Raw genomic sequence first — 24,514 nt, forward strand, 5'->3', positions numbered from 1 at the left:
CCAGTCCGGCCCGGGCGCCTACGAACTGAACGGTGCCTGAACGTGACCCCCCTGGCCGCCCTGGCAGAAACACCTCCACTTCACACGTGTACAGCGGAGCACATCCGGGATTTTGCCGATGATATCACGGGGAGTCGGAGAGCCCAAGAGAACTCTCCTGAGGCCTGTTCGTTGCTTTCTGTTGGACTGAAAGGGATGGCGAAATCCAAGATGTATCCAATCATTGGTGTTCAAGTAAAGGTATCATCTTTCTTTTGTCTTCTGTCTTTGGTTCGACCCAGAGAAAGGCAAGCTGTGTCGTGGCCGTGACTTTGAGCCCCGCCTACAACTTTTAGCACAATTTTAATGATGCGGCTGTCGTTAGCGGCGTTACCTCGCCATTCGGATATGGTGCTGCATCGCTGACAGCATTGGCAAATGTCCGCTCCAGGGGTTCACGGTTCTTGTTACGGGACCTAGCTTGCCCGTAACAGAGTCGAGATCTCACCACGCACTTCCTACCCTCGTACGTCCACGGCACTCTGCACCGCGAGCACCACTACCAACGATGCTACTATCACCGCCAAGGCAATGAATGATAGCAGCATAATCGTCCCTCTGCTGGCCGGGAACTTGCCCTTTATCACCCAGTGTTGTCCCAGCAGGTAACGCTTATATCCAAGAAACAGTGTCAAGATACTGATACCCAAGAATGTTGCGCCAAGCGGTTTGCCCAGGTGCCTTAGTGTTTCCGCTTGGTGGGCAGTGTCGTTCCCGTCCGATAACGAGGTGTTGAGACGGAAGAGTTGGGTGATGGCAATGCCTATCGATGCAAACGCTAATGAGGTTCGTAGCCATGCGAGGAATGTTCGTTCTGAGGCGCACAAGAAGTCAGCCTGTTGCACCGCAATTCAAGGCGTTCGGCATCCTCTACTCACCTAAAGCAAGATGGTCACGAGCAACGCTCCCCTTGTTTTCCAGCTCAATGCTTTGGAAGTATTCCAGTTTTTTCTTCCATTTATTCAGTTTATGATGCTCGGCCGACCCATTTCCAGCTTCGCCCTCGTTATTTAAATGCGCCAATGCCGGTTGTGTGGCCGGACTATGGGCGGCGGGTTGGCTTGCTGTCTGTCTTTTGCGCGCCGACGGGTTGGATGTTGGTGTTTGTACCATACTTTGGTAATTGAGCGGTTGGCTTATTACGATGCCCTGTTGTGTCCCTTCGCCGACTCCGGTGGTCTCAGTTGTACGAGGCGACAGAGGTGATAGCAAAGGCTGTCGTTGTAGACGAGGATCGGCATTGTCGAGCGCTTCGGCCCTCTGGCGGGCAGCCTGGATGCGATCACAGATGTTAGTCACAGCATCAGTCTTCTCATTGAGGTCACTGGCGGCTTCTTGTTGCCTCTGGGTGGAAAAATTGGTCGAACCCGACATGGCTGAAAGGGACGGACGGGCTACAAACAGTACGGCCAGGCATGTCTTCGGGCGAGGATGCCAGCGACTGCGCTGGCGATAGAAGCGCAGGTATAATTCGGGAGAAGATTCAGCCTCGACGAGCCGGAGGACTGACTGTCCGGAATCGCAATGTCGAAAAAGGCGTGCTCAATGGTGGAGTCAAGTTTGAAGCTTGCGACTTTCGCGAGCAGTCCGGCAAGAAGCCCGGCGAGAACCTCTCTGGAAGTCTGGCTCGTCTGGGTCCCTAGTCCGGATTCTTGGCATCCAGATCCAGCCACCGATATACGCCCCAGTCACTGTTGATAGAAGGTGTTTGCGATGTCACTGACCTCAAGGATTTCATCGAGACGGTCTTGGGTTGACCTTCGTCGCAGGGCCCGAAAGGTTAAAGAGCCGTGGCGGACCAGGTATGGCTCTGGTTCGTTATTCTCTGAAGGCACCTCGGTTGTGGAGGGGGAGGAAGGATGGAGGGCTGGCGCAGACCTTGAGGTTGCAAGCCGCTGGTCGTTGTCTGCCATATTGCGATTGTACTGTACGTGGTTCTGAGCAATCGTACGAGCAGCAGTGCAGACATGCAGTTTCGCCGCGATAACGAGACGTTGGACGGTGGTGTCAACGGGGCCAAGGATTGCGATTCGATTAAAACATTCATCTATTGGGATTGGAAGGACAGCGCAGAGATTGCGGCGAAGAAGTTGATTGGCGACTCGTGAAATGGCAAGCACGACGGGAGCCAAGATCTTTGTCCAGGGAAGCTGCGATTCACGCCTGCGTCCGCATTGTTGGCGTCATCTGCACTCCCGTGCCTTGTCCCCGCAGGCGGGCATTGAACTATTCAGTGGGTCCCGGTCAGGCATGTTCCGCGTGTCGGACCTGGAATGATAGTCCGTTGATGTTCGGTTTATATCAACCATTATCCCCATCAAAGATCGTGACATCGTGGTGACAGGATGGCTCATGTGGTTCATCTTGGAGGTTGTATCTTGTGTGTTTGCAAGGTGATAAGATGACATGAGATTCCGGAATCATATCCTCCCGAGGAAGATGATGAAGCTTTGAGGCTTGTGCATGCCTACAACTTCCAAACACGGTCGGAAAGCTCATAGCTACCATATCTACCCGAAGTATGTATCACATGGAGAGACTATGCATCCGTCACCGCTTCTGAAGTTTACAGTATATCGCCGTTGCGATTTGATCCGAAAGAGCCGTGGCAAGGCCCGTGCCGTCTGCCCGCTTCCGCTCCCAATTACCCCACTGCCCCGACTTAAAGCCCCGCCACTTCCCGGGTCCGAGGGCCCCACATCTACGTGAGCCGGCAAGGTGACATCGGGGCGGCCGCCGGTTTGACAGGTTGGCCAAGAATGAACTTAAACCATCTCCGTCCTTTCTTTTGGACTTCACGTTGGGTTCCATCATCCGAATCGACACACGACAGTGAACATGCCGACCATCCAAGGAAAGAAAGTCGGCAACATAGGCTTCGGCCTGATGGGTATGATCTCCTGAGCACGCTCATCCTCTGACGAAAGTAATATGCTGACAGGAATTACCAGGCTTGACATGGCGAGAATCCAAGCTATCGGACGATGAGATCTTTCCCGTCATCAAGGCTGCTCTCGATGCCGGCTGCAACTACTTCAACGGCGGCGAGTTCTATGGCCCGCCAGACCACAACTCCCTTACCGTGCTCAAGCGTTACTATGAGAAGTACCCAGAGGATGTAGACAAGATCCTCCTCAATGTCAAAGGCTGCATGCTTCCTGGCTTGTTGGCCGATTCTTCACCTGAGGGTGTTCGGGCCAGTATCGAGAACTCGGTCCGCATGATCGGAGGCCAGGGAAGGATTGATCAGTTCGAGGCGGCCCGGAAGGACCCCAAGGTCGACATTGAGGTGACGATGAAGGCCATGCAAGAACACATTGAAGCCGGAGATATCAGGGGCATCGCGTTGAGCGAGGTCAGCGCCCAGACGATCCGTCGGGCTGCAAAGGTGGCCAACATCACGGCTGTCGAGATCGAGCTATCCATCTGGAATACCGAGCCACTCGAGAACGGCGTGCTTGAGGCTTGCGCCGAGCTTGATATTCCTGCCATCGCATACAGTAAGTCCTTCACACTGCCTTGTGCTGCTTTTCCGTCAGCTGTCAAATGGAGACTGACACAGATATCTCACAGGTCCACTTGGTAAGGGCTTCTTGACCGGGCAAGTCAAGTCCTTTGACGATATCCCCGAGGGAGACTTCCGGCGGATGTTGCCTCGGTTCCAACCTGAAGTTTTTGATACCAATCTTCGACTGGTTCGGAAGGTAGAGGAACTAGCGACGAGAAAGGGGTGTACACCAGCTCAATTGGCCATCAACTGGGTGTTGGCCCTTTCTAAACGACCTGGGATGCCAACAATTATCCCCATTCCTGGTGCATCATCGCCGGAGCGCGTTCGGGAGAACGCTGTGGAAATAGAACTGACAGTGGAGGATATGGCTGATATTGAAAAGATCCTCAAGGAGTTCGCTCCGGTCGGCGACAGATACCACAAGCATGGCATGGAGCTTCTCGATAACTGAACTCCGGGCGTAACGAACATTCTGATATAAGAATATGAAAAAAGTGTGTTTACCTCCAAAGGGCGAGCTAATTGATGAAGGTGTGTGTACTCGCTGTGCTGGGAGTGTTGGTGCACGCTTGAGGAAAGTCTTGCTTTGGTGGTTACCATTTCCTTCATCCCATGTTCTGTTGCGACAGGTAAATTTGGAGTTGTTTATGCCTATATAGGCTCAGCTTCCGTCTGAAGTGGATAACAACAGCCAGAAGTGGTTTAGTGGCTCCTGCTCCATATCCCGCCCGCAAGGTCCCGGGTTCAATCCCATGTCGAGTCAACTTTTCGACAACACCATGGGAGAGTGCCTCACTCACCATAGCGTTGCTTGCATAGCGAAAACAGCGAATATACTTATCTCAGCGTAACATATAAAGCGAAACATCTACTGTCATATACCAGCCATTTACAGAGAAATATCTATAGCGAAATGGCTAGCGAACATATCTATCTGGGTTTTCCAAGCGGTTTCCCAGCGTTGTGTTTTTTCCTTTTCCCTTATCCTTTTCTCTCCGGATTTCTTTCGGTCAGTCCCCTTGTCTTTTTCTTCCTCTTTCTCTTTTAATTCCGCTCCAACATCATCCTGCGCAGAGTAGCAATGAGTGTACACGGCGACCACGCCGGTGCTAATGTTGTGTGTCCGGGTCTGTTCGGTTATACGGGCCCTCGATCGCCCGGGGACACGGCGTTGGGGACAGGCGCAACCAGAGATGGGAGCGCTAACGAAGCCACCTGGAAATGACATCCTACGCCATGCAAAAGACCTTCCTTCTTAGCAGTACCAACGCATGACGTTGCGACATGCCAATGTGGTAACTGTAACACTCTGTAAAATGTAATTACCACTGTCGAGCTTCCTCTCCTTCCCTCGTCTACTTGCACAGTTCACTTTATGAAAGAACGATTGAAGGACAATTTCCAGATAGTATCTAGTAAAGGAAGGAAGCAGTGACCCCCAAGTGTTATTGATTCCTTCTGCAACTGATAGGCCCCTTAGCGGGCATCCCGCGGTCAGTCATTCGTCCGTCGCAGCTACCCCTGTTAGTGCCATTAGTGGCAGGATCCCCGAAGCCTTATCTAGGCTCAAACACGTAAGAGCCTTGCGCGTTCCTCCCAACTTTTTGAGTTCGGCTTTTGGAAGGACAGTCAGCTGCAACCACCTTTGCCAGGAACACATTCAAAAAGTCAACGTCTCCCTCGTCATAAAGCAAATTCGAGCATCCGATTGTCTCCCTCATCGTTCCTACCATCATTACTCTATATTCTACAGCGGCAGGAGTCTCCGACTACCCATCACCATTTCTCTGACCCATTCCGCGAGCGCAAGCGCAACAGCTTTAGCCGACCCTCTCCGCTGCATATCTCAGCTTCAAGACACCGAACCCAACAAAAGCTACCGACCGAGTTCGCGAACATCAGCTACAATGTCGGAGAGTCACTGGGTAGACTGGAATAAGAACACACAGTCCAAGGACTATCGTGGCTCTGGCTCCTTCTCAACCTTTATCATTATCGGCCGTATGTTTGCCAACTTCCTCCCTTTGCTTCCAATTTGCTGCTGCCCCTCCCCCTCCATGATCGTCATGGCCCTTCAATTCCGCCCAACAACCCTTTAGCCCCCTATCGCGCAATTGCAGGAAGCTTTATGCTGACATTTTACCTTGCGTGCGCAAACAGCTGTCTGTTTCTTCCTGGGCATTCTCTTTGCCCAATTTCCCTATGACTTCCCTCTGCTCTGGACCTCTGAGCCGGCGCAGGCCGCGTACTACGACTTTCTCGAGGCGCACGTAAAGTTCCTGCACGCCTCGCCGCCCACCATCTCGCGCATCCTCAACATCGTCATCTTCGTGGGCCTTCTCGGCTTTTTCATGAAGCTCTTCCGCCCGGCCGAGTCCAACGTGCTGTTCGACGGCGCGTCGCTCATCCTGTACGTCATTGGCGTCGGCGTCTACACGAGCAACATCGTCAAGGGAATGCGCACCATCACCGCTGGCATCTGGGACATGGAAAACTTCGCGGGCATCAAGCACGACGGCCCCGTCACTGGCGAGGTCGTTCTCGGCAGGGAGGATACCATGAAGGTGCTCAGCGCTAGCAACACCATTCTGGCCATGGTCCTGGTTGGAGTCCTTGTCCTGCAAGCTGGCCAATGGTACGCCGAGTCTAAGGAGAAGGACGACTTTTCCAAGGGAGACAAGAAGGAAAAGAAGACTGGTGGCCAGCAGCAGCAACAGCAGCAACAACAGCAACAAGGTCAGGAGGCGGAAGATAAGAAGTCGCAGTAGAAGTGTTGCTTCGATTTTTTGGAGGGGCTTGTTCGAGGCACCGAGCCGAAAATGTGTTTTGCCGGTTGCGGTCGGACGAGCTGATTGTCTAGGGCATCCACTCGGTCAATCAATGTATCGAGGTGGAAGGTAAGCAAGCGACCAGGTGGAAGGTGTTCAAGATGCCGAGGTGGTGAGCGATCAAAATACTGGGGTTCAGCGAAAGCAAGAGTTCGAATTTATCAAGTACTTGACACTGGATCAGAGGTTTGCATCATTATGCTTGTGATCCACGTGGATGGGATTGAAGAAGAGCATGAGCCTGTTGGGCCATCAGCTTTCGACGTGCTTCTACAATAACTCGACACCCCCATCTCGCCAGAGGGGATTGGAATCGGTTGTTTAGAGATACTTAGGGCTCAGACTGGTCCGTAACATGTTCAGTCTCAGCCGGCCAAGACTACAGCATCACCTCATAACTCCCAACCGACGACCCTTTCAACCGGTTCTCGATCAACATTACCAATAACTGTTTCGTCAATAGGAATACTCTTTAACAAGACAATACCGAGGTGGGCGAGGACACTTCAGAGCAGAAGACGTGCTAAGCGCATACACATGCTGGTTAAAGCTCGCGAGACACGATTCCAAAGAGGATAGGGACGATTTTTATAAAATGTAAATGTTCAACACACTTGTTTTGATCATGGAACCTGATGGTCAGTGATAACTAACTACCTATCGGTCATCACTCCAGATACCTTTATACCCTAAAAATACAATCTCTAACTAGTCCTGTCCTGTTATGATCCGGTCTGGTCATGTTCCACCACGTCCACACCATGCTGACGCCTTCCCCTTACTACTCTTTTTCTTTTCTTCCACACCGTCCGACGGGGGTGTTCGCCACCACCACCACCGCTCTTTTTTTACTTCAGGTTGTTCCCCATCTCTTGTTACTAAATTGACTTCCCATGGTTCCGCGTCATCATCAAAAAGTTTCATAGCAATCATCGCATCGTTACAGACATCAGACCACATAACACCATGATCCATCCATCCCGTCCCACTCCCACCAGCCAGCACAAGTTATCGAAAGACTCCAGCAAACACTCACTCACTCACTGAACAGCTCAAGCCAACTCCAACCGATAAGACGCAACCTCAAACGGCCTCAAATCCACCTCAAACCTCCCCTCCGCCACATCAAAACTCGTAATCTCTTCGATCTCATCCTCCAGTATATTGACCTTGCTGACTCTCTTTACCGGCCACCTCGTCTCGATCGTTCCCCTCGCGCGTCCGCCCAACGAATCGTAGATCCTGAGAATCACGCTCTGGCCCTTCTTCTTCTTCAGCGGGCTTCCGTCCTCCTCGACTGACACACCCTCGTCGTCTTCGGCGCGCTTGATGGTGTCGAGAATGAGGGATGGGTTAGAGTTATCCGTGAACCAAACGGGCGGTTCCTGCTCGTCGAGGGCGGCGAATTCGTGAGGTGACTCGAGCACTTTGAGCGGGTTGTTGAACTCGTAGGCTTTGCGGACGGTCATGGCTCCCAAGGAGCCCGTGTGCGGGAAGATGGCCCAGCGGATGGTGTGCGAGCCCATGTCTGCGTGGGCGTCCGGGGCTTTGGGGGAGCGGAGCAGGGACAAGCGCATGAGTGAGCCGGTGGTGGCGAAGCCGTATTTGGAGTCGTTGAGAATCGAAACGCCGTAGCCGTGCTCGGACAGGTCGGCAAACTTGTGGCAGCAGACTTCGAACTTGGCCATGTCCCAGGAGGTGTTGTAGTGGGTCGGGCGGCGGACGATGCCGAATGCGGTTTCGTAGGAGGCTTCCGTGTTGCGGATGTCGACGGGGAATTCGACCTTGAGGAACTTCATGGTCTCGTGCCACTCGACGGTGGATTGGACCTCGACGTAGGACTGGAGCTCGTTGACAGCGGCCGAGAGGCTGATGATGGTGGAGATGTGCGACTCGTCAGAGATCTTGGTCTTGGTGATGACGCTGACGCGGTGTGCTTTTTCCTCATGGACTTGGGTTTCGCTGGACTGGAGCTCCTTGCGCGTGTCGAGGTGGTAGACTTCGACGTCCCAGGCTTGCCAGTAAAGCGGCTTGTCGTCGAAGAGGACGAACTGGTTGGCGCGCTGGCCTTCGGGGATGATCTCGCGCCTGTCATATTTGTCGTAGAGGGACGTGATGGTGCCGGCTTCGACTCGGACCTTCAGGCGCTTATTCTCAAGTACGAAGACTCCGTTGGATAGTTTGTGGAGTTTAACTCCATCCTCCTCTTGCCTGATTTCGTACTGTTGGAGTTTGAGAAGAGGTCCTACACCCTTGGCAAGGCCGAATTCACCCTTCGATATCTCGACAAGTTCCTCGCGATACCATGGCAGAGTGTTGAGGGTGATGCCACGCTCCAGGCTTGTGGTTTCTACTTCGAATACGCCCAACGCCTTGCATGCATCCTTCAAGAGCTTTGCGCCGGTCTTGAAGATTTGTGCATATAGCTTTGGAAATAAAGTTAGTAACTATTCATCACAAACAGCCGATCAAGTCCAAACATACCTTATCCGAATCATCGTAGCACATCTCGATCGAGCTGCCAGGAAGACAATCGTGGAACTGGCAGAGCAGTGTTGCCTCCCACATCTCATCGATTTCCTTCTTTGGATACTTGTAATTCTTCTCCTTGAGTGAAGCAATCGTTGCGAGCTGCTCAATATCCCTAAGCACAAACTCGGCCTTCCGGTTGAACTTTTTATTGTTCGCTTGTGTAGTATATGTGCCGCGGTGCAACTCGAAGTACAGTTCGCCAAACCAAGTGACCAGCGAATCGGCCTTCCGCTCGAGACTATCAAAGAAGTCATCCACCGAGCCGCCCAAGGACACCCGCGGTAGAAGACCAACGGTATCGCTGATGCCGCGGCAGCGACGGAGCTTCTCTAGGTGCTGCCATGTAGGGCCGCCGCCTCCATCTCCCTTGCCAAAGACGAGCAAAGATGTATGGTCTTGGTCCAGAGACTTGTGTTGTGACATGCTGCGCTTAACATCGCCAAAGTGGGCCTCTGCGGTGTATGTCTCTGAAGGGGGCATGTGGCAGATGACCTGTGTGCCGTCAAGGGCGACCCAGTTGAAGGTCGTGTGGGGGAACTTGTTGATGTTGTTCCAGCTCAGCTTCTGGGTTAGGAACCGAGTCATGCCAGCAAGGCGGCAGAGCTGAGGTAGCTGGCTGGAATAGCCAAAAGTGTCAGGCAGCCAGAATGTTTGGGACCTCTTTCCAAAGTTGCTCTCAAAAAAGCGCTGGCCGTACAAAAATTGCCGGGCCAGAGACTCGCCGCTGGGCAGGTTGGTGTCGTGCTCAACCCAGCTACCTCCGATAGGATGGAAACGGCCTTCGGAAACCTTCCTCTTGACACGTTCCCAGACATGGGGGTATAGGTCCTTGCACCACTTGTATTGCTGAGCTTGCGAACAAGCAAAGTTGAGCTCTGGGTAGCGGTCCATCAGGTCACACTGGTTAGACCATGACCGAGCCACCTTGCGCTTGGTCTCATCCCACGGCCATAGCCAACAGCTGTCGATGTGACAATGGCCGATACCAAAGACAAGCGGCTCCTTTCCCTTTTTTGTGTCATATACCCTGGCCGAGTCGACGTCCGGACCAAGGTATTGCTGTGCAATTTTTCGACACTTTTTGAGGGAGTCTTTATTGCCGAGTTCAAAAGCCTCGATAATCTCGTTGCATGTCTTTAGCGCCTGGTGCTGCTCCCACGATTCACTGGGGAACTCGCGTGCTGCATCCCCAATAATCCAGATATCGAGGTATAATTGCCGGGCATCGGGATTCACGGCCACGATCTCGGCCTTATCGAGACGAAAGTGCTTGTTCGGGTCAGGGGGCTGGATAATATCGCCGCCTCCTGCAGCACCAAACATGCCATTGCAGGCCATCTCGATATAGATGGTATGTTTCTTTCCGTCACGGAACGAGCCTGGTAATATCCACTCGGTACGTTCACCACCGCCCGTCAAGCCCTGGAGAGGCTTGCCATCATGCGTCCACACCATGCCCTCGTTGTTGGCGTCCCAGTGAAGTTCGAGTAATCTCTTGTCTCGCAAGTCCTTGGGGACCGTGAGGACGACCTTGAACCAGTGGGTAGACCATGCAGGACCGAACCAAGCGCCGACTTCTGTCTTTCTGAACTCGTGCTTGACGGCCTCGTCAAAGGTTGGTCGATCCTGGTCGGGGGCATCCCAGACGGACAGCTTGACATGGGGCTCGCCTGAGGCGACGCCCTCAAACATCATGGCATTGAGGTTGTTGTTTTCCCATTGTCCCTTTGCGTAGAACTGACTGATGCGATCCTTGTAGATGTTGGTGATGTATTGGCCGACAGGCTTGGGTGCGCGTACCGGGTAGGCCGAGATAGGCTTGCGCTGGGTTGCTGATTCCCCGCCCATCTTGCTATACCAAGGGTTGTATGTATGGTGTTTGGTATGAGAGTCGAGTAGTCGAGAGGGGGGATGGGGGGACGAGATAATCTAGGATCTTGCCGGGAGAAAGAGCGTAGATATAAGTTGGCAAGGTAGCAATCGTAGGGTAGAGAGAAACTAGATAAAAGGTTGTATGGTACAGGCTTAGAGGTCGAGCGGTATGTAAGGTAGTATGTATGGTCAAGCGTAGGTCATAACACGACAAGTCATCCACCAGGTTCTCAAGGTATTTGAAAAAGAAGATTAAAGCGTCTGTCTGTTTGGCACACGGCTATATTTCTGACGAAACTAACGAATCTGCTGTACACATCTGGAGCCAACGGACGGTATTGGTATTGGTATCGTGGTGTATGTTTCGGGACGCGAGTGTTGTCTTAGAGGAGGTGACGGCCAGCGAACAAGTCTGCGGGGGGGTCAATCGCGGGTCGAGGATCGAGGAGGAGGAGGAGGAGCGACTAGGAATGGAAGGAGGAAAAGAGGAAATGCTTGCAAAAAGGACGGACCGACCGATTGGGGGGGTTGGTTATCGGATCCAATCTCTGCCACTAATGTTTCCTCATGAGTCCCTGTGAAGTGCTGAATTGGCAGGCTGGGCTGGCAGCTGGCTGGCCCTGATGGTGGAGGTGGTTCTTTCCTAGGTAGTCACTCTAGTGCAAGCCTGGGGAGGAGGTCGGCTGCTGGTCACCTCAGTGTCGATGGTGCGTCCAATCCGAGGCCGCTTGCCCTGTGCGCAGTGCTGAGCTGTTCTTGCTCGTTGCTATCAGGGCTGAGGGTTGTGGCCGGGGTAGATCCACTGCAAGCCACGCCTGAAACACCAGAAAAACAGCAAGTACAGGGGCGGGGACAGAGGGAACAAATGCGGGGAAGCCATGTTCACCATGCCCTCACTTTGATGATTTCCTGTCTCTTGATGTCTCTTTCCTCCGACTTCCAGCCTATGAGAGGGCGGGGGAACAAAGGCGCCCGCACTCTGCAGCAGGAAGGAAAGGTGAAGTGCAACAGCCTCTCTCTTTCCACTTGTACAGCAACAGCCGATCTGGACCCCAACATTTCGTAACTTTCAGGAGTTGATAAACCATGTCGAATGCATTACACGCATTACACGCATGCGGTCGATCCAGTTCCTTCAAACGACGAGGAACCACGACAACATGCCTAGCCGTCGACTGTTCCCGTCCCGTTTCAGCAACCGCGTGGGCCGACCATACATCATGAAACACACTACGCTCTTCTCTGAACTACATGATCTTTTTTCTTCTCTCTCATTATCTTACATCTTCAGGGTCGGCATCCGAAATAGCCGATCAGATACGCCTCCCGGGTTGTGTTTGATACGAGCTTCTTCCTTCGTGGTTAGGTTTTCGCCTCTTCTCTTCCGTCCCGAGGATTCGGCCCCCCGTTTGGCCCCCATTTCTGTCAAGGTGGTAGGTTTTGATATTGGATATTGCGGAACGATGATCAGACAACCCAAGACATGGAATGGAACTTTTGACAACATATGACACATTGACACGCGCACACACACACAGAAAAGAGAACGATAATCATTCTATCCCAGCAACTGAGAGATGGAAAAAAAAAAAAAGGGTCCATGATCGCCAAGTCGCCCCCATCAAACACAGATCGATGTCTTTGGCAGCCCTGGTGAGTTCCAGACCCCGAGCACACAAATTTAATCAAAATCTCGTTGCTGTCTCGCTGTCTTGTCTTGTCTCCTTGTCCTGTCATCAATGGTTTTGTGAAACTTGACAAGGAACAGATAGATGGCTCTGATAAGCCAAACAGAGGAAAGGTAAGAAGACACATTCTAAGGGTTCGATATGGTAGGTATGGCGAAAAATGGATCTAGAAGGGTTCTGCATGCTGTCTGTCTGTCTGTCTGTCTCTATAGGTTGTCTCGTATGTGTCTCGCCCTCGTTCGTCGTCTGTCGTGTGCGTGTGTGCAGATTCTTTTCTGTATCACCACCACGCCACCTCGAACAAACCAATATCGTCCATGGGATAGAATTCCTGAGACATGTATTTAACTGTAGTGTGGGTATTCCGGCAGGCAATCAGAGCTCAATGTTTCGTGGACTGGCCAACGTTCATCTCCTTCGCTTTCCTGATGTCCTCTTTTTTTCCGGCCGGCATGCATACCTACTTTGACAACACTGGAAAGATGGACACAAGAGACACGACTATAGCTATGGACTCGGACTCGATCACTCGAGGGACAGGTCCGGTCCGCCGTGTTACCATGCAATTTTACTTTTTTTTCCTTTGGAGGGATGGGGGTAGTACCACCTGTCACAAGACACCACGACACCATCCATCTCATTGTCGGAATCACGGGCAGGCAAAGGCAAATGGATTTTCGTCACTCAAGATGGGGTTTGTGTGTGTGTGTACAAGTAAGTAGGTGGATGGTTCCGTTTGTCTTGTGGTCATTAGAAGGTAAGTAGGTATGTAGTTCATTGATACTATTATGTGCAAGTGAAAGGTGAGATAAGGTAAGATATGGAGATAGAGAGAGAGAGAAGTATGCTACGCTATCATCCAAGCAATCAATGTACGAAAAGAAAGGCTGTGTGCTACGTCGTGTGTGTGTGAAACCCCGGAATCAACGCCGCCACCCCGACCGACCATGACCATGACCGTGACTCCGTCCCATTATTCCCAAGAACGCCCCCTTCCCTTCGCTGTGCCGTAGCAAACCGTACCGACCGACCATTAGTTGAGTTTGCTAACAAAATCTCCAAAGAAACAGACCAATATTGCTCCAGTCCGCGTTTCTATATGTATGGTATCCCTTCCATCCAACACCATGCTTCCCACCGTGATACACACAAGAGACAAAGCAAAAAAAAAAAAAAAAAAAAAAAAAAAAAAAAAAGAGGAAAATAAAGCTGAGAAAAAGGCCAGGCCAAAACGCCTCGCGCTTTCACGAAATCTCGCTCGCACCTCTCTTCCTCCCCGCGCTTCCCAACTGAACCTCCTCCGACCCCATCCCCTCCGGCGACGACGACATGACAACAAAAGCATTGTCTTCCACCTTTGTACGCTGCTGCTGCTGCTGCTGTTGATGATGATGATAATGTAAAGCAGCAGGAAGAGCAGTAACCTTCATCACCTTCGGTCCCTGGTCATTCCCATATACGCATTCATACACCATATTCTCCTCCTCTTGCTCTTCTTCTTCTTCACCTAACTCTTCTCCTCCGTCATCCTCATCCTCATATTCTTCGTCGTACTCCTCTTCGTAGTCGTCCTCATACTCATCATCATCATCTTCGTACTCATATTCTTCGTCAGACGAACTCGACTCACTGTCGCTCGCGTCCAAGTTCAACACCCCCAAAAGAGGGACGTCGATCCTCGCCAGCTGCGACTTGATCAAGTTATCCGCGATGGTGTAGAGCTGCGAGTCTTTGTCTTCGGTCTTGGTCTCTGGGAAGTCCATGTCTTCTCCGTTGCCGCCGCCCAGAGAAAAAATGGCTTCGGCGGGATCTTGGAGGGGGTCGTGGACTTCTGGTGATGGTTGGGGTATTTGGGGTACCTTCTTTCCCTTCTCTACCGCTACCGTAGAAGTAGTAGTAGCAAAGGGAGCCACAGGAGAAGACGAAGGCGGTAAAATCCCAATAGGCACATCCAGAACCCACCTCCTTACCACCTCCCCCTTTGTCACTTTTCCAACATTCCCAACATTCCCTCCTCCATATTTTCCATTCCCTCTTGGGAACTGGGACTGGGACTGCTGCTGGCACATCAACCGCTGCCTTTCCCTCTGCTCCAACCCGCGCTTAAACACCCTCTTCTGCTTCCTGCGCCTTCGCTGGATCCGATCCCGGGTGTACCACGCCACCACCAGCATCGTGGCCTGCATCATCTCCTGGCACTTGGCGCGCTGCATGTTGGCCCACTGCTGGCACCGCTGCTGCTGGAAGTTGGCGATGGCTTGGCACCGTTGTTGGTAGTAGGCGGCGATGCGCGAGGCCATGGCGAGGTATTTGGGGTCGAGGGTGGGGATCGTGGTTGTGGTTGGGTCTGTTGTTGTTCCTGTAGGGCTCGCCTTCATGCCACCGAAGGGGAAATTTGTTTGCGGTGTATGTGTTTGGCTTTGTGATTGTGGTGTTGGTGGTACGGGAGCGCTACTGCTAGACTGCCGGGAGGATACGGGGGTTGGCTGCTGTTGTTGTTGTTGTTGTTGCTGCTGCTGCGCATCTTGCTGTCGTTGCTTTTGTCGTTGCTGTTCCCGTACTTGCTGGGCATGCGCAGCAAACATGTTGAAGAATGCTTCTTGTTGAGAAGTTGTTGTGGTTGTTGTTCCTGTCTTGGACATATCGGGAGACATTGGGCCTTTGCCGAATAACGGCTGCTCAGGAGGAGGTGTCGCCGGAACATGGGCTTGGAACGGATGCGGCATCGGCGCCGTCATCATGATTATTACTGAAGTGGTGGTGAGTATGTGCAGATGGTCGTTAAAATGTCGTCGAGTGATAGTTTCCTCGTCCTTGAGATACTCGTCGCCAAGGTGGTTGGTTGGTGATATAGTTATGCGGGTGTAAGTTGTAGCTGAGGCGATGTTTGTTGGTAATAATAGCGGCAGCTTATTAATACCAAGGGATGTTATCGTATGTCGTTGGCAGAATGTTATGGACAACTGATCTTATATATCATAAACCTTGACAAGGGATATGAAGAGTTGACCAGGTTAAAACAAATAGAAATAGTCTTGAGTAAAGCCCTACGGAGGGTGGGGGAAGGGAAGGAGGTCTGATTTATAACTCAGGCTGACTACACCTGATGGTTGGTACCTTGAGAAATAATCACGACTTAGACGTCCCTCGGGCCGCATCCTGGATCCGTACGGCCACCTACGACGCGCATTCTAGATTAAGTGGGTTCATGTTACTTTGACGGCTCATCCTATTTTTCTTTACTTCCAGGATTTGAACATGGAAAGGGGGGGGGGTGACAGACAGGCGGACTGTCAGTCCCAAGAGAGGAGTGTGTTTGGCCATGATGTCGCTGGTGCAGATAGTGGAGTGAAGGGTCCTGAGAGGGAGGGTTCTGGCCGAGTGCCCAGGCCCTACCATACCGAGGGAGAATCTGCGTTGTTTCCAGGATTGGGGTCTTCTTGGGACGCTACCAGTGCTACGACTTGGTACCAACGGAGCTAACTGGTGCTCGCAAGATGCCGAGAATAGGGTAGGAGATAAGGTGTGGTTGACGGGGGTTCGCTAGGATTGGCAGGCGGAGCTGATGAAAATGGCCTGAGGAAGGGTTCGGCAAGGCTGGAAATGGTGGCAGAATTGGTACAACATGGGGTCAACATGGGCAAAAATCGGTCGATGCCGATTATCTGCCGGTCGAGTGGCCACCGAGGCCCATCCATTCACAACCAGGCCGAGGGGTACAATCGGGCCACACTTGAATCATGCCAGTCAGATGCGGGCATCATTGGAGTGGCAGCAGTACATACCGGGCCTCATCCCGGCACCCCTTCCCGGCCTTTGACGGTTTCTCCTTTACTCAGACTTTTTCATGGTGATGAGCATCGAATTCTTTTTTCCTTTTGTAAAAAATGATTGGGTTCAAAAACTGTGGTTGACTCCCGTCTGGTTTCCAACTTTGGCTGACACGTTGTCTTGTCTCTTATTAGCGGTGTTGGTCTGGTCGTTTTTCAACTCGTCTCCTTTTGTTGGAGTCCGTCCGCAGTCCGCACACATCATCATCCTTCGGAACAGACCGCCGTTTGGTTGCAGCGTCTAGATCGTTGCGAGATCTGAGCGTCATCAACAACGCATCATCAGGTACTGGATTCAGAAAACGAGAAACCAAAACACCCGGGCTGTCTCTGGTGCTTGGTCAAGGCCGGCTTAGTCGGATCGTAGATTCAGCCGTGACCGTCCTGCTGGTGTCAATGGCCGCAATAAAAAATGGTAAGCGTATGTAATCAAAGATGAGGCGCAACAGCATCCTTCCAGCAATCTCCTTCGTCACCCGTCCCAAGCCGTCGTTCGTCCGTTTGCTGGCGTCCAACTCTAATCACTCATCATGATGAAAAGCGAAACAGATCAGTGATCGGTAAAACATGGTGTCGCTTAATAATGCGAGACGTCCAGGCTGATTCACCAACAAAACCACAGGCTGTGAGCACAGGGCACGGATGGTCCAGACTCGGACATTCAGTATGGTGCGCGCGGGTGTGGCTTGCGCGTTTGCCCATCATGATCTTGCTGAGTCTGTTTCACTTCTTTGCTGCTTCTTGTTACAGGGTGTCAAACCACCGAGATTCGGTATTCGGCAGAGCGAGAGAGCGCCAGGGCATGTCCGTTTGCGTCTGTCTGTGAGATCCTCCGATGGGGAAGTGAACCGGAAATTGGTAATGCGAAACGTCTTCCCTTCACGAGCATGAATCGGATATGTAATTCCCTTCTCCTCACTTTGTTGGGTGACCTTCTGATTGTGCTGGCAGATGGGCCGATGAGCTGTCGTAGAATGCCACATGGAGGGAACCGGTCTCGCAAAAGTGGAATCGTTCCCAGTCAGTCGGGTTATATCGTGACATATGTAGTCTTGCGGGAGCGGATTCCGGGAGAGGCAAAGAAAAAACACGAACAGAGAAACAAACCGGGGGAAAGGGAAAGTCATGACCCCAGCCCGTTCTGCCCGTTTATCGCCGAGTAGTTCTTCAAAGGTTCAATATCAAAGCAAGATTATCGGCATGCATTGAATAGGTAGCGACACGCAACCGGGCGAGCCAGGTTCCCCAGATCATGCCGTTCAAAATCGGTAAAAGTCGCGACCAGGTTTGAAAAAGAGGCGATGTTGCGTTGCGAGGTCTCCATGTTAAATTGCTAGCGTTGTTAACTGGGGATTGCCCACGAGCAAAGACCGAGATCTGGGTGTCGGTGTTAAAGGGGTTGTCCGTTGCTGGGTGGGTTGTTTGTTTGGCGATGTCCGGGATTGCATCAACATTGGAGGTTTGTCTCCGATGACTTCAACACCAAACCCTGCGAGCTTCCAGGCCTTCTCCAGCGATCTTCGAACGGCTTTTAGGCACAACCAAGGGATGTCCCAGCGCAAGCATCACTGAAGAATTCGTGCAAACAGAGGAGGAGCGACACACCTTACGGGATTGGCGTTGGATGGCGCGATGGCACCGGGCCCAAACGGGACAGAGGAGAAACAATTGTCCCCACTTTTCGAAGGCTCACTTCAGTTGCCGCAAGTCGACACCAGAGCGCCCGCAAAGTGCCTGCCAAGAACCAACTGCCAGGTGCTGGAGGGGTCCATTTGCGGCCGTTTGCACCTGATTCTTGATTATTTCCATGCCATTTTTGTCTCTTTTTTGACACTACTCCCCGGTTCCCCCCCTCCTTCAAGTCTTCAACCTCCTTTCTCACGACATTGATCACGCCTCGTCACGTTGATCGCGGATCTTGACGGCAGATACTTATTTGAAGGGGTGTTCCCGGAACTGCGCGCCATTCTGTGCATACACTAGGCATATCTACTTGCTACTCTCATACTTGGTCGCGCCAGAATTGCACGTTTTCCGTCTTCACATTTCGGAATATCAAGGCCCAACCAGGAAACCATCGAAAAAACAACAGGCCATAATCGCCGATTCTTGATGCTCCCCCCGCGCCCAAAACAGGTTCCGCGCCTCTGGATAGCGTCTCTCGGCCAAAGCAACAGCGGTTGTCGCCTATGCGTTGTCAATAACATCCGAACCGCTGCCCCCACTGTTGGACGTTGCCGTGGTGCTGCTGCTGTCAGTGGTGTCGGTAGATACTATGTGACCACTCAGACCTCGCTCATCTCCGCCGGACCTAGACCTCCCAGTGTGCTACTCGCCATCCCCGCCCGCCCCGTCCAAGACATCACGCCGTGTTGTTCTCGCCTGTTTCAGCTTCAGATTCGCGGCATAAAGACCCGGACCGTTGTGCAGTTGAACGACCTGCCCCTTCCGCCCGTCGTTGAATCCGCAGTCAACGGCCCTCTTCTAGTGGTGGAGGAGTCAGTCCAAGGAGAAGGCACCTCTACGACTCGCCGCAAAAGAGTCAAGAGGACGATTCTGCAGCTGGATCAGCTACCCGTGTCTGAGACTACTCTTACTGCGGATCCCATCCTGGATGCCCAGAAAGATGAAAGACTAAATAATGACACAGATTCTGGTAGGGTTAAAAGGGGCAGGCGGAAGGCCATCAAGTTGGATGGCTTGCCCGCTCCTTTCGATGCTGTGGTCGAGGAGTCTCTGCCGCCCGTCGAAGGGGCTACCGAAGAAGCGGCCGAGGTAGAGGAAGATGAGCCGTCAACCAAGCGTAAAAGAGGGAAGACGAAGACAGTCAGGTTGAAGGAGATCCCTCAGGGTGCTCTCCTTCCCGACGAGTCTTTCATCTTACCGCAGCAGGAAGAAAAAGAACGGTCTTACCCAGCAGTAATTCAACAGTATCGCCAAAACATGCAAAAGTTTGACAATTGCGTCTTGCTCACGCGCGTGGGAGGCTTCTACGAACTGTACTTTGAGCATGCCGAGGAGGTCGGCCCGCTTCTGAATCTCAAAGTTGCACAAAGGAGAACGAGCGCCGGCTCTGTCCCAATGGTAAATCTTTTCCATCTATCCTCGTGTTCACGTGTGTCCATCATGCCTTTCCACCACGGCTTCCAAGTCGTCTCTTGAGTTAGTTCTCCTGTTTGCACTTTTGTTCTGATCATAGACCTTCTTCTAGGCTGGGTTTCCTTTTTTCCAACTTGAACGTTACCTCAAAGTCTTAGTTCAAGACCTGAATCGCCATGTAGCCATAGCGGAGGAGTACAAGAATTCCCCTTCAGAGCAGATCAAATCGGGCGGTCTGATGCACAGTCGCAGAGTGTCGCGGATTATTACTCCGGGCACCCTGATCGACGAGAACTTCATGGACCCGTATGCCAACAACTACATCATGGCCATTCACCTGCCTGCGACCAAATCAGAGGAAGGCACGAGTTCTCAAGAAGCCTTGAACTCGGGAGAAGGCCAACAAAAGAAGGAGTCTCTGATAGGCCTAGCATGGCTAGACTTATCCACGGGCAACTTCTATACCCAGCAAACAAGTCTGATATCCTTGGGCAGTGTTCTGTCGCGGATATCTCCGCGAGAAATAGTCCTTGACAAGTCCCTTGAGTCTGCCGAAGAGCACAACATCCTGGCCGTCTTGAACGAGGAGAGATATCCCTTCAACTACTCACCGCAAGGCGGGGATATCCAAACCCTCAAGGACTGGGCACCGATGCTGGACGCAAAAATACCCGCAGAAACAGTAATTCGATTCACAGACGATGAGATCAAGGCAGGTAACGTCTTGCTTCACTGTGTCAGAGACCGGCTTCAAGGCCTGAGCATGAAGCTTCAGCCGCCCATACGCCATGATAACATGCAAATCATGGCTATCGACAAGAACAGCATGCGATCTCTAGAGATCAAACAGACCATGAGGGATGGCAAATTTGCCGGAAGCTTGTTACATGCCATCAGGAGGACGGTGACCAAGAGTGGGGCGAGACTGCTTAATGAGTGGCTCAGTAAGATCGCCCCCTTTATTCCCTTTACCTGTGTACATAGTCAAGATCACTGACAAACTTAGGCGCCCCTTTGACGTCCCTCTCGGTAATCAACGCCCGTCTGGACCTCATAACCTGCTTTATCTCCAACCCCGACCTCAGCGACGCCATCACAGTCCTCCTCCGTCGTTCCCATGACACCCAGCGTCTCGTCCAAAAATTTGCTCTCAACCGCGGTGACGCCGACGACCTCCTGCGCCTCGCCAGCACCATCAAAGCCACGGAGGACATCGTCAACTACCTCGAGGCCACCATCACCATCTCCTCTTCTTCCTCCGAAGATAATATCCCAGCACAAGAAGAAGAAGAAGGACATGATTGCCTAACCAAGCTCCTCGCCCGCATCAGCCTCGAGCAACCCCTCAAGCTCGCCAAACGTATCTGGGACGCCATAGACGAGGAAGGGCTCGTCCAGCAGCACCAGCTCGAAGACAGCGAAACGGGCGAGATGCTCGCTCTCGCGCAGGAGATAGTCAAAGATGAAGGCACGGAAGAAGACGAGAGGGCGTTGTTGCCAAAGGGTGCCACCGCTAGGTGTAATAGAGCCCGAACAGCAGCAACAGCAACAACAGCAATAACGACAACAATGGCAACAACGACGATAGACCCGAACCTAAACCAAAACCAAAAGGAAAAGGATACTACGTCGTCAAAAGACAAGAGACAAAGCTTGCGGAATTACTACGGCGAAGACACCCAGGTCTGGATCATGAAGCCCAAAGCCAATAGGGCGTTGGCCAAGCTGCACGCCGAGCTGGAGTCGCTTCTGGAGCGAAAGGAGAAGCTGACCGAGGAGTTTCGCGCGAGGTATGCGGCGCCATCGCTTTCGCTTATGTGGAAAGCTGGATTGGGGCATGTTTGTGTTGTCAGGGGGAGGGATGCGAGATTAGCAGCAGCTGGAGCTGGAGCGTCGTCGGTTCGTAGTCGCACTCGCACTGGGACGGCATCTAGCAATGGCAATGGCAACGGTAGCAGCTTGTCCGACCCGTTAGACGCCGACGCCGATGCCGACGCTGACGTCAATGCTGCCGACGTCGACTCCGCCTCCGAACCCTCACCCTCACCGGAGCCCGAATCCCTCTCAACCCTCCGCACCCTCACCGCCACCCGCACCACGCGCACCTTCCACCACCCCCGGTGGACCTCCCTCGGCGAATCGCTCGACCACGTGCGTCTGCGCATCCGCTCCGAAGAAACCGCTCTCTTCTCCTCCTTACGCTCAAACGTCGTAACGCTACTCATCAAACTGCGCCGCAACGCCCTGGTGCTCGACGAGCTCGACATCGCCACCTCTCTTGCGCGCTTGGCGACGGAGCAGAATCTTGTTCGACCTATTTTGCACGACTCTCAGCCTCAGGAGAATCACGGGAAGGGGACGACGCAGCAAACGCAAAGAAAAACTGTGATCGTGGGAGGTAGACATCCCACCGTTGAACCCTCCCTGCTTTCCCGCGGGATGACGTTTCAGAAAAACGATTGCCTTGTGGGCTCGCCGGGGCAGGGGAGGATATGGTTGATTACGGGGCCGAACATGGCTGGTAAGAGCACTTTCCTGAGGCAGAACGCGCTGATCACCATTCTGGCGCAGATGGGATGTTATGTCCCTGCTGATTACGCGGAGCTGGGGATCGTGGATGCCATTTTCTCAAGGGTCGGGTCGGCGGATAACTTGTACGCGGACCAGAGCACGTTCATGGTGGAGATGATGGAGACGGCGGCGATTCTGAGGCAAGCGACGCCGAGGAGCTTTGTGATTATGGATGAGATTGGACGGGGCACGACGCCCGAGGATGGAACAGCTGTGGCGTTTGCGAGCTTGCATCATCTGTTGACGGTCAACAAGTGCCGGGGGCTGTTTGCGACCCATTTTCATGCGGTTGGAGATATGGTGAGGGAGCAGGGGCTGATGATTGAGGATGGTTCGAGCAGTGCGAATGGCGGCGTGGCCATGTACTGCACGGATGTGGAAGAAGATGAGAGCGGTGGATTTGTCTATGTGCATAAGTTGCGCAAAGGCACGAACAGGCAGAGTCATGCTCTGAAGGTAGCTCGCCTGGCTGGGCTGCCAGAGCCGGCTATCAAGATCGCTCAGCAAGTATTGGCAACTCAGGAGTTGTAGCATCGGAGTCAGGGTAAACATGCTTTTTAGGGTCACGGTCACAAAATGCAGGATTGGAGAAGAGAGCTTGGTGTGTTTCAAAGTTTTTATTTTGAGGGTATCTGAAGGAATTTGGATGCATCTGGAAAAGTAGAGTTAGCCTCTAGATACACCATTTGTATGATATTTGTAGAGCAGAACAAAAATCGGGGTGTGTAGGAGTGTCTCAGAAAGTAGTTGTTTGTGATGGGTTTTCATCAATGATAATCAGGGTTAAAAAGCTCTTTGGTTTTTTCTCATCATAAACACTCCAAGAGAAGGGCAGGGCAGGGCAGTGGGAGGATTAAAGGCGAAAGGACTAACCTGATGGGTATGAGAAAACGAGCAGGACATTTTCACATGTACCCGCACAGTTTCATCAAGATTGCAAACAGACTCATCAGAAGGAGACCACCAATGTGATGTGCTAGATTGCGCAGCAAATGATCTATGTAGCTGAGGGCCAAGATTATTCGTCTCTTTACCCAACCTAAACCAATTGTGCCGCCCCTCCAGCACTTCAATCAAGAAGTCAGGGAGACATTTAGTCGCTAGAGAACCAGTTAGCTTTGACGTCGCATAGCAAAGGATTGTATCAGGGAATACGCACAAGAGACCGCCGAAGCCGCCATCATCCTCATCGGACTCCTCCTTCTCCTCCTCCTTCTCCTCAGCCTTGCCAGCGGCAGGGGCAGCCTCGGAAGAAGCGGCGGGAGCGGCGGAAGCATAGGCATCGGGGTTGGCAATGCGATCCTTGAGCTCCTCGATCTCGGGCCAGCTGATCTCGGTCTCGACAGCGACGGCAAGAACCTTCTTGTAGGCGTTGACGACGGAGTGCATGACGGAGGGGAGGGTGGGGAAGTTGAGAGCGAGCGAAAGGCTGGCAATGGTGGTGATGGCAGAGGAGAAAGCCTTGAGGAGCTGCTCCTCGGAGATGTCGAGGACATCGGAGGCGAAGGTGTTGCCCTGGTCGTAGACCTGAGCGATGCCCATACCGTAGGTGAAGGGAGAGATGTTGAGCATGTTCAACAGGGTAGCCTCAGAGGGGCCGACCTTGACACCAGCCTCAACGAGCTTGAGATCGGTGGTGATTTCAATGGTACCACGAGCGATCTTGGTGGGGACACCGAGGGCCTGGAAGAAAGAGGTCTTGCCGGGTTCCATACCGGTGTTGCCAGCGGGAACCCAGACATCGGCAGGGGCGACGGCACCAGCACGAGCGGGGGCAGCGACCTTGTTGGCGAGGATCTTGTCACGGATCTCCTTGAGGTCGCCGTTGGTGAAGACGAAACCAACGTTGCCCTTGACGAAGGGGAGGAGACGCTCGTACTCGGGGGTGTCGATGACGAAGGTCTTGAGGGCACGGCGAACCTGTAGTAAACCAAGTTAACATCTGGGGGTTTCCAGGATCGCGACAATCTTACGACAAACGTACCATGGTGTTCTTGCCCATCAAGACGACAGCCTCTCCGCGGAGAGACTGACGAATCTCGTGCATCTGCTGAGAGCTGACATTGTCGACGGAGACGATGAAGATGGACTTGTAGTCCTCCAACAAGCCCTTCAGCTTGTCGAAGTAACCGGCCTTGTTAGCAGACTTGCCCCCCATATCTTCTTTTAGCACGAAGGCAGGATGTTTAAGGGCAAGAGGAGTTCTCTTGATTGATTTGGTGGTAAAATTGGAGTTGGTATGGTGACCGGAGGAGAGATTCTGGAAGCCGGACAAAATTTCGGGCGCGCAATTGACTTGGTTGATCCGTCTGTGGGAAGCGAGGGGTGCATGTGGCCCGTGCTGCCGTCGGGGTGCTAGGGCTTGGGCGAGGAGAGCCAATCAGGCAGTCAGAAGCAAGCTCTCCGACTCCGCATAGTTTCTGTGAATGTGGTCTTGGCAGGTACCCCGGTACAAAATCGTCAAAATCGCATGAGCCTCACTCAAGCTGCAGTGAATGGTTCGTCTGCTGGTCCAGCCACATGTGGCTCAGCAAATAAGTCAGT

At 52.6% G+C, this 24,514-nt stretch overlaps 7 protein-coding genes across 7 annotated transcripts; 3 read left to right on the top strand and 4 right to left on the bottom strand.

The window, feature by feature from the left end:
- Positions 1-497: 497 nt before the first annotated feature.
- SMAC4_00350 (uncharacterized protein) lies at positions 498-2,291 on the bottom strand (the record flags this gene model as incomplete). Its single annotated transcript, XM_003351757.2, has 3 exons — positions 1,764-2,291; positions 918-1,311; positions 498-853 (listed from the first exon to the last, which is right to left on the bottom strand). The coding sequence occupies exons 1-3, from the start codon at positions 1,950-1,952 to the stop codon at positions 498-500; spliced, it is 939 nt and encodes a 312-aa protein (XP_003351805.2). The 5' UTR covers positions 1,953-2,291.
- Positions 2,292-2,314: 23 nt separating this feature from the next.
- SMAC4_00351 (uncharacterized protein) lies at positions 2,315-4,034 on the top strand. Its single transcript, XM_024655398.2, has 3 exons — positions 2,315-2,929; positions 2,991-3,539; positions 3,613-4,034. Exons 1-3 carry the CDS (start codon positions 2,878-2,880, stop codon positions 3,999-4,001), a joined length of 990 nt encoding a protein of 329 aa, XP_024511004.1. The 5' UTR covers positions 2,315-2,877; the 3' UTR covers positions 4,002-4,034.
- Positions 4,035-5,197: 1,163 nt separating this feature from the next.
- Positions 5,198-6,588, top strand: SMAC4_00352 (uncharacterized protein). The gene is made up of 2 exons (XM_066089413.1): positions 5,198-5,551; positions 5,711-6,588. Exons 1-2 carry the CDS (start codon positions 5,458-5,460, stop codon positions 6,316-6,318), a joined length of 702 nt encoding a protein of 233 aa, XP_065945851.1. The 5' UTR covers positions 5,198-5,457; the 3' UTR covers positions 6,319-6,588.
- A 399-nt stretch (positions 6,589-6,987) lies between these two features.
- Positions 6,988-11,672, bottom strand: SMAC4_00353 (uncharacterized protein). Its single transcript, XM_003351760.2, has 2 exons — positions 8,863-11,672; positions 6,988-8,804 (listed from the first exon to the last, which is right to left on the bottom strand). Exons 1-2 carry the CDS (start codon positions 10,756-10,758, stop codon positions 7,431-7,433), a joined length of 3,270 nt encoding a protein of 1,089 aa, XP_003351808.1. The 5' UTR covers positions 10,759-11,672; the 3' UTR covers positions 6,988-7,430.
- Positions 11,673-13,714: 2,042 nt separating this feature from the next.
- Positions 13,715-15,477, bottom strand: SMAC4_00354 (uncharacterized protein; the record flags this gene model as incomplete). Its single annotated transcript, XM_003351761.2, has 2 exons — positions 14,330-15,477; positions 13,715-14,218 (listed from the first exon to the last, which is right to left on the bottom strand). Exons 1-2 carry the CDS (start codon positions 15,209-15,211, stop codon positions 13,715-13,717), a joined length of 1,386 nt encoding a protein of 461 aa, XP_003351809.1. The 5' UTR covers positions 15,212-15,477.
- A 2,935-nt stretch (positions 15,478-18,412) lies between these two features.
- On the top strand, positions 18,413-22,519 carry SMAC4_00355 (uncharacterized protein; the record flags this gene model as incomplete). The annotated part of the gene is made up of 3 exons (XM_003351762.2): positions 18,413-19,384; positions 19,512-20,343; positions 20,406-22,519. The coding sequence occupies 3 exons, from the start codon at positions 18,413-18,415 to the stop codon at positions 22,499-22,501; spliced, it is 3,900 nt and encodes a 1,299-aa protein (XP_003351810.1). The 3' UTR covers positions 22,502-22,519.
- Positions 22,520-22,570: 51 nt separating this feature from the next.
- On the bottom strand, positions 22,571-24,221 carry SMAC4_00356 (60S ribosomal protein uL10). Its single transcript, XM_003351763.2, has 4 exons — positions 23,955-24,221; positions 23,130-23,890; positions 22,844-23,070; positions 22,571-22,622 (listed from the first exon to the last, which is right to left on the bottom strand). Exons 1-3 carry the CDS (start codon positions 24,015-24,017, stop codon positions 23,064-23,066), a joined length of 831 nt encoding a protein of 276 aa, XP_003351811.2. The 5' UTR covers positions 24,018-24,221; the 3' UTR covers positions 22,571-22,622; positions 22,844-23,063.
- Positions 24,222-24,514: the final 293 nt, after the last annotated feature.

Source organism: Sordaria macrospora, chromosome 1 (assembly GCF_033870435.1).
Source record: "Sordaria macrospora chromosome 1, complete sequence".
In the NCBI taxonomy this organism is placed as follows: Eukaryota; Fungi; Ascomycota; class Sordariomycetes; order Sordariales; family Sordariaceae; genus Sordaria; species Sordaria macrospora.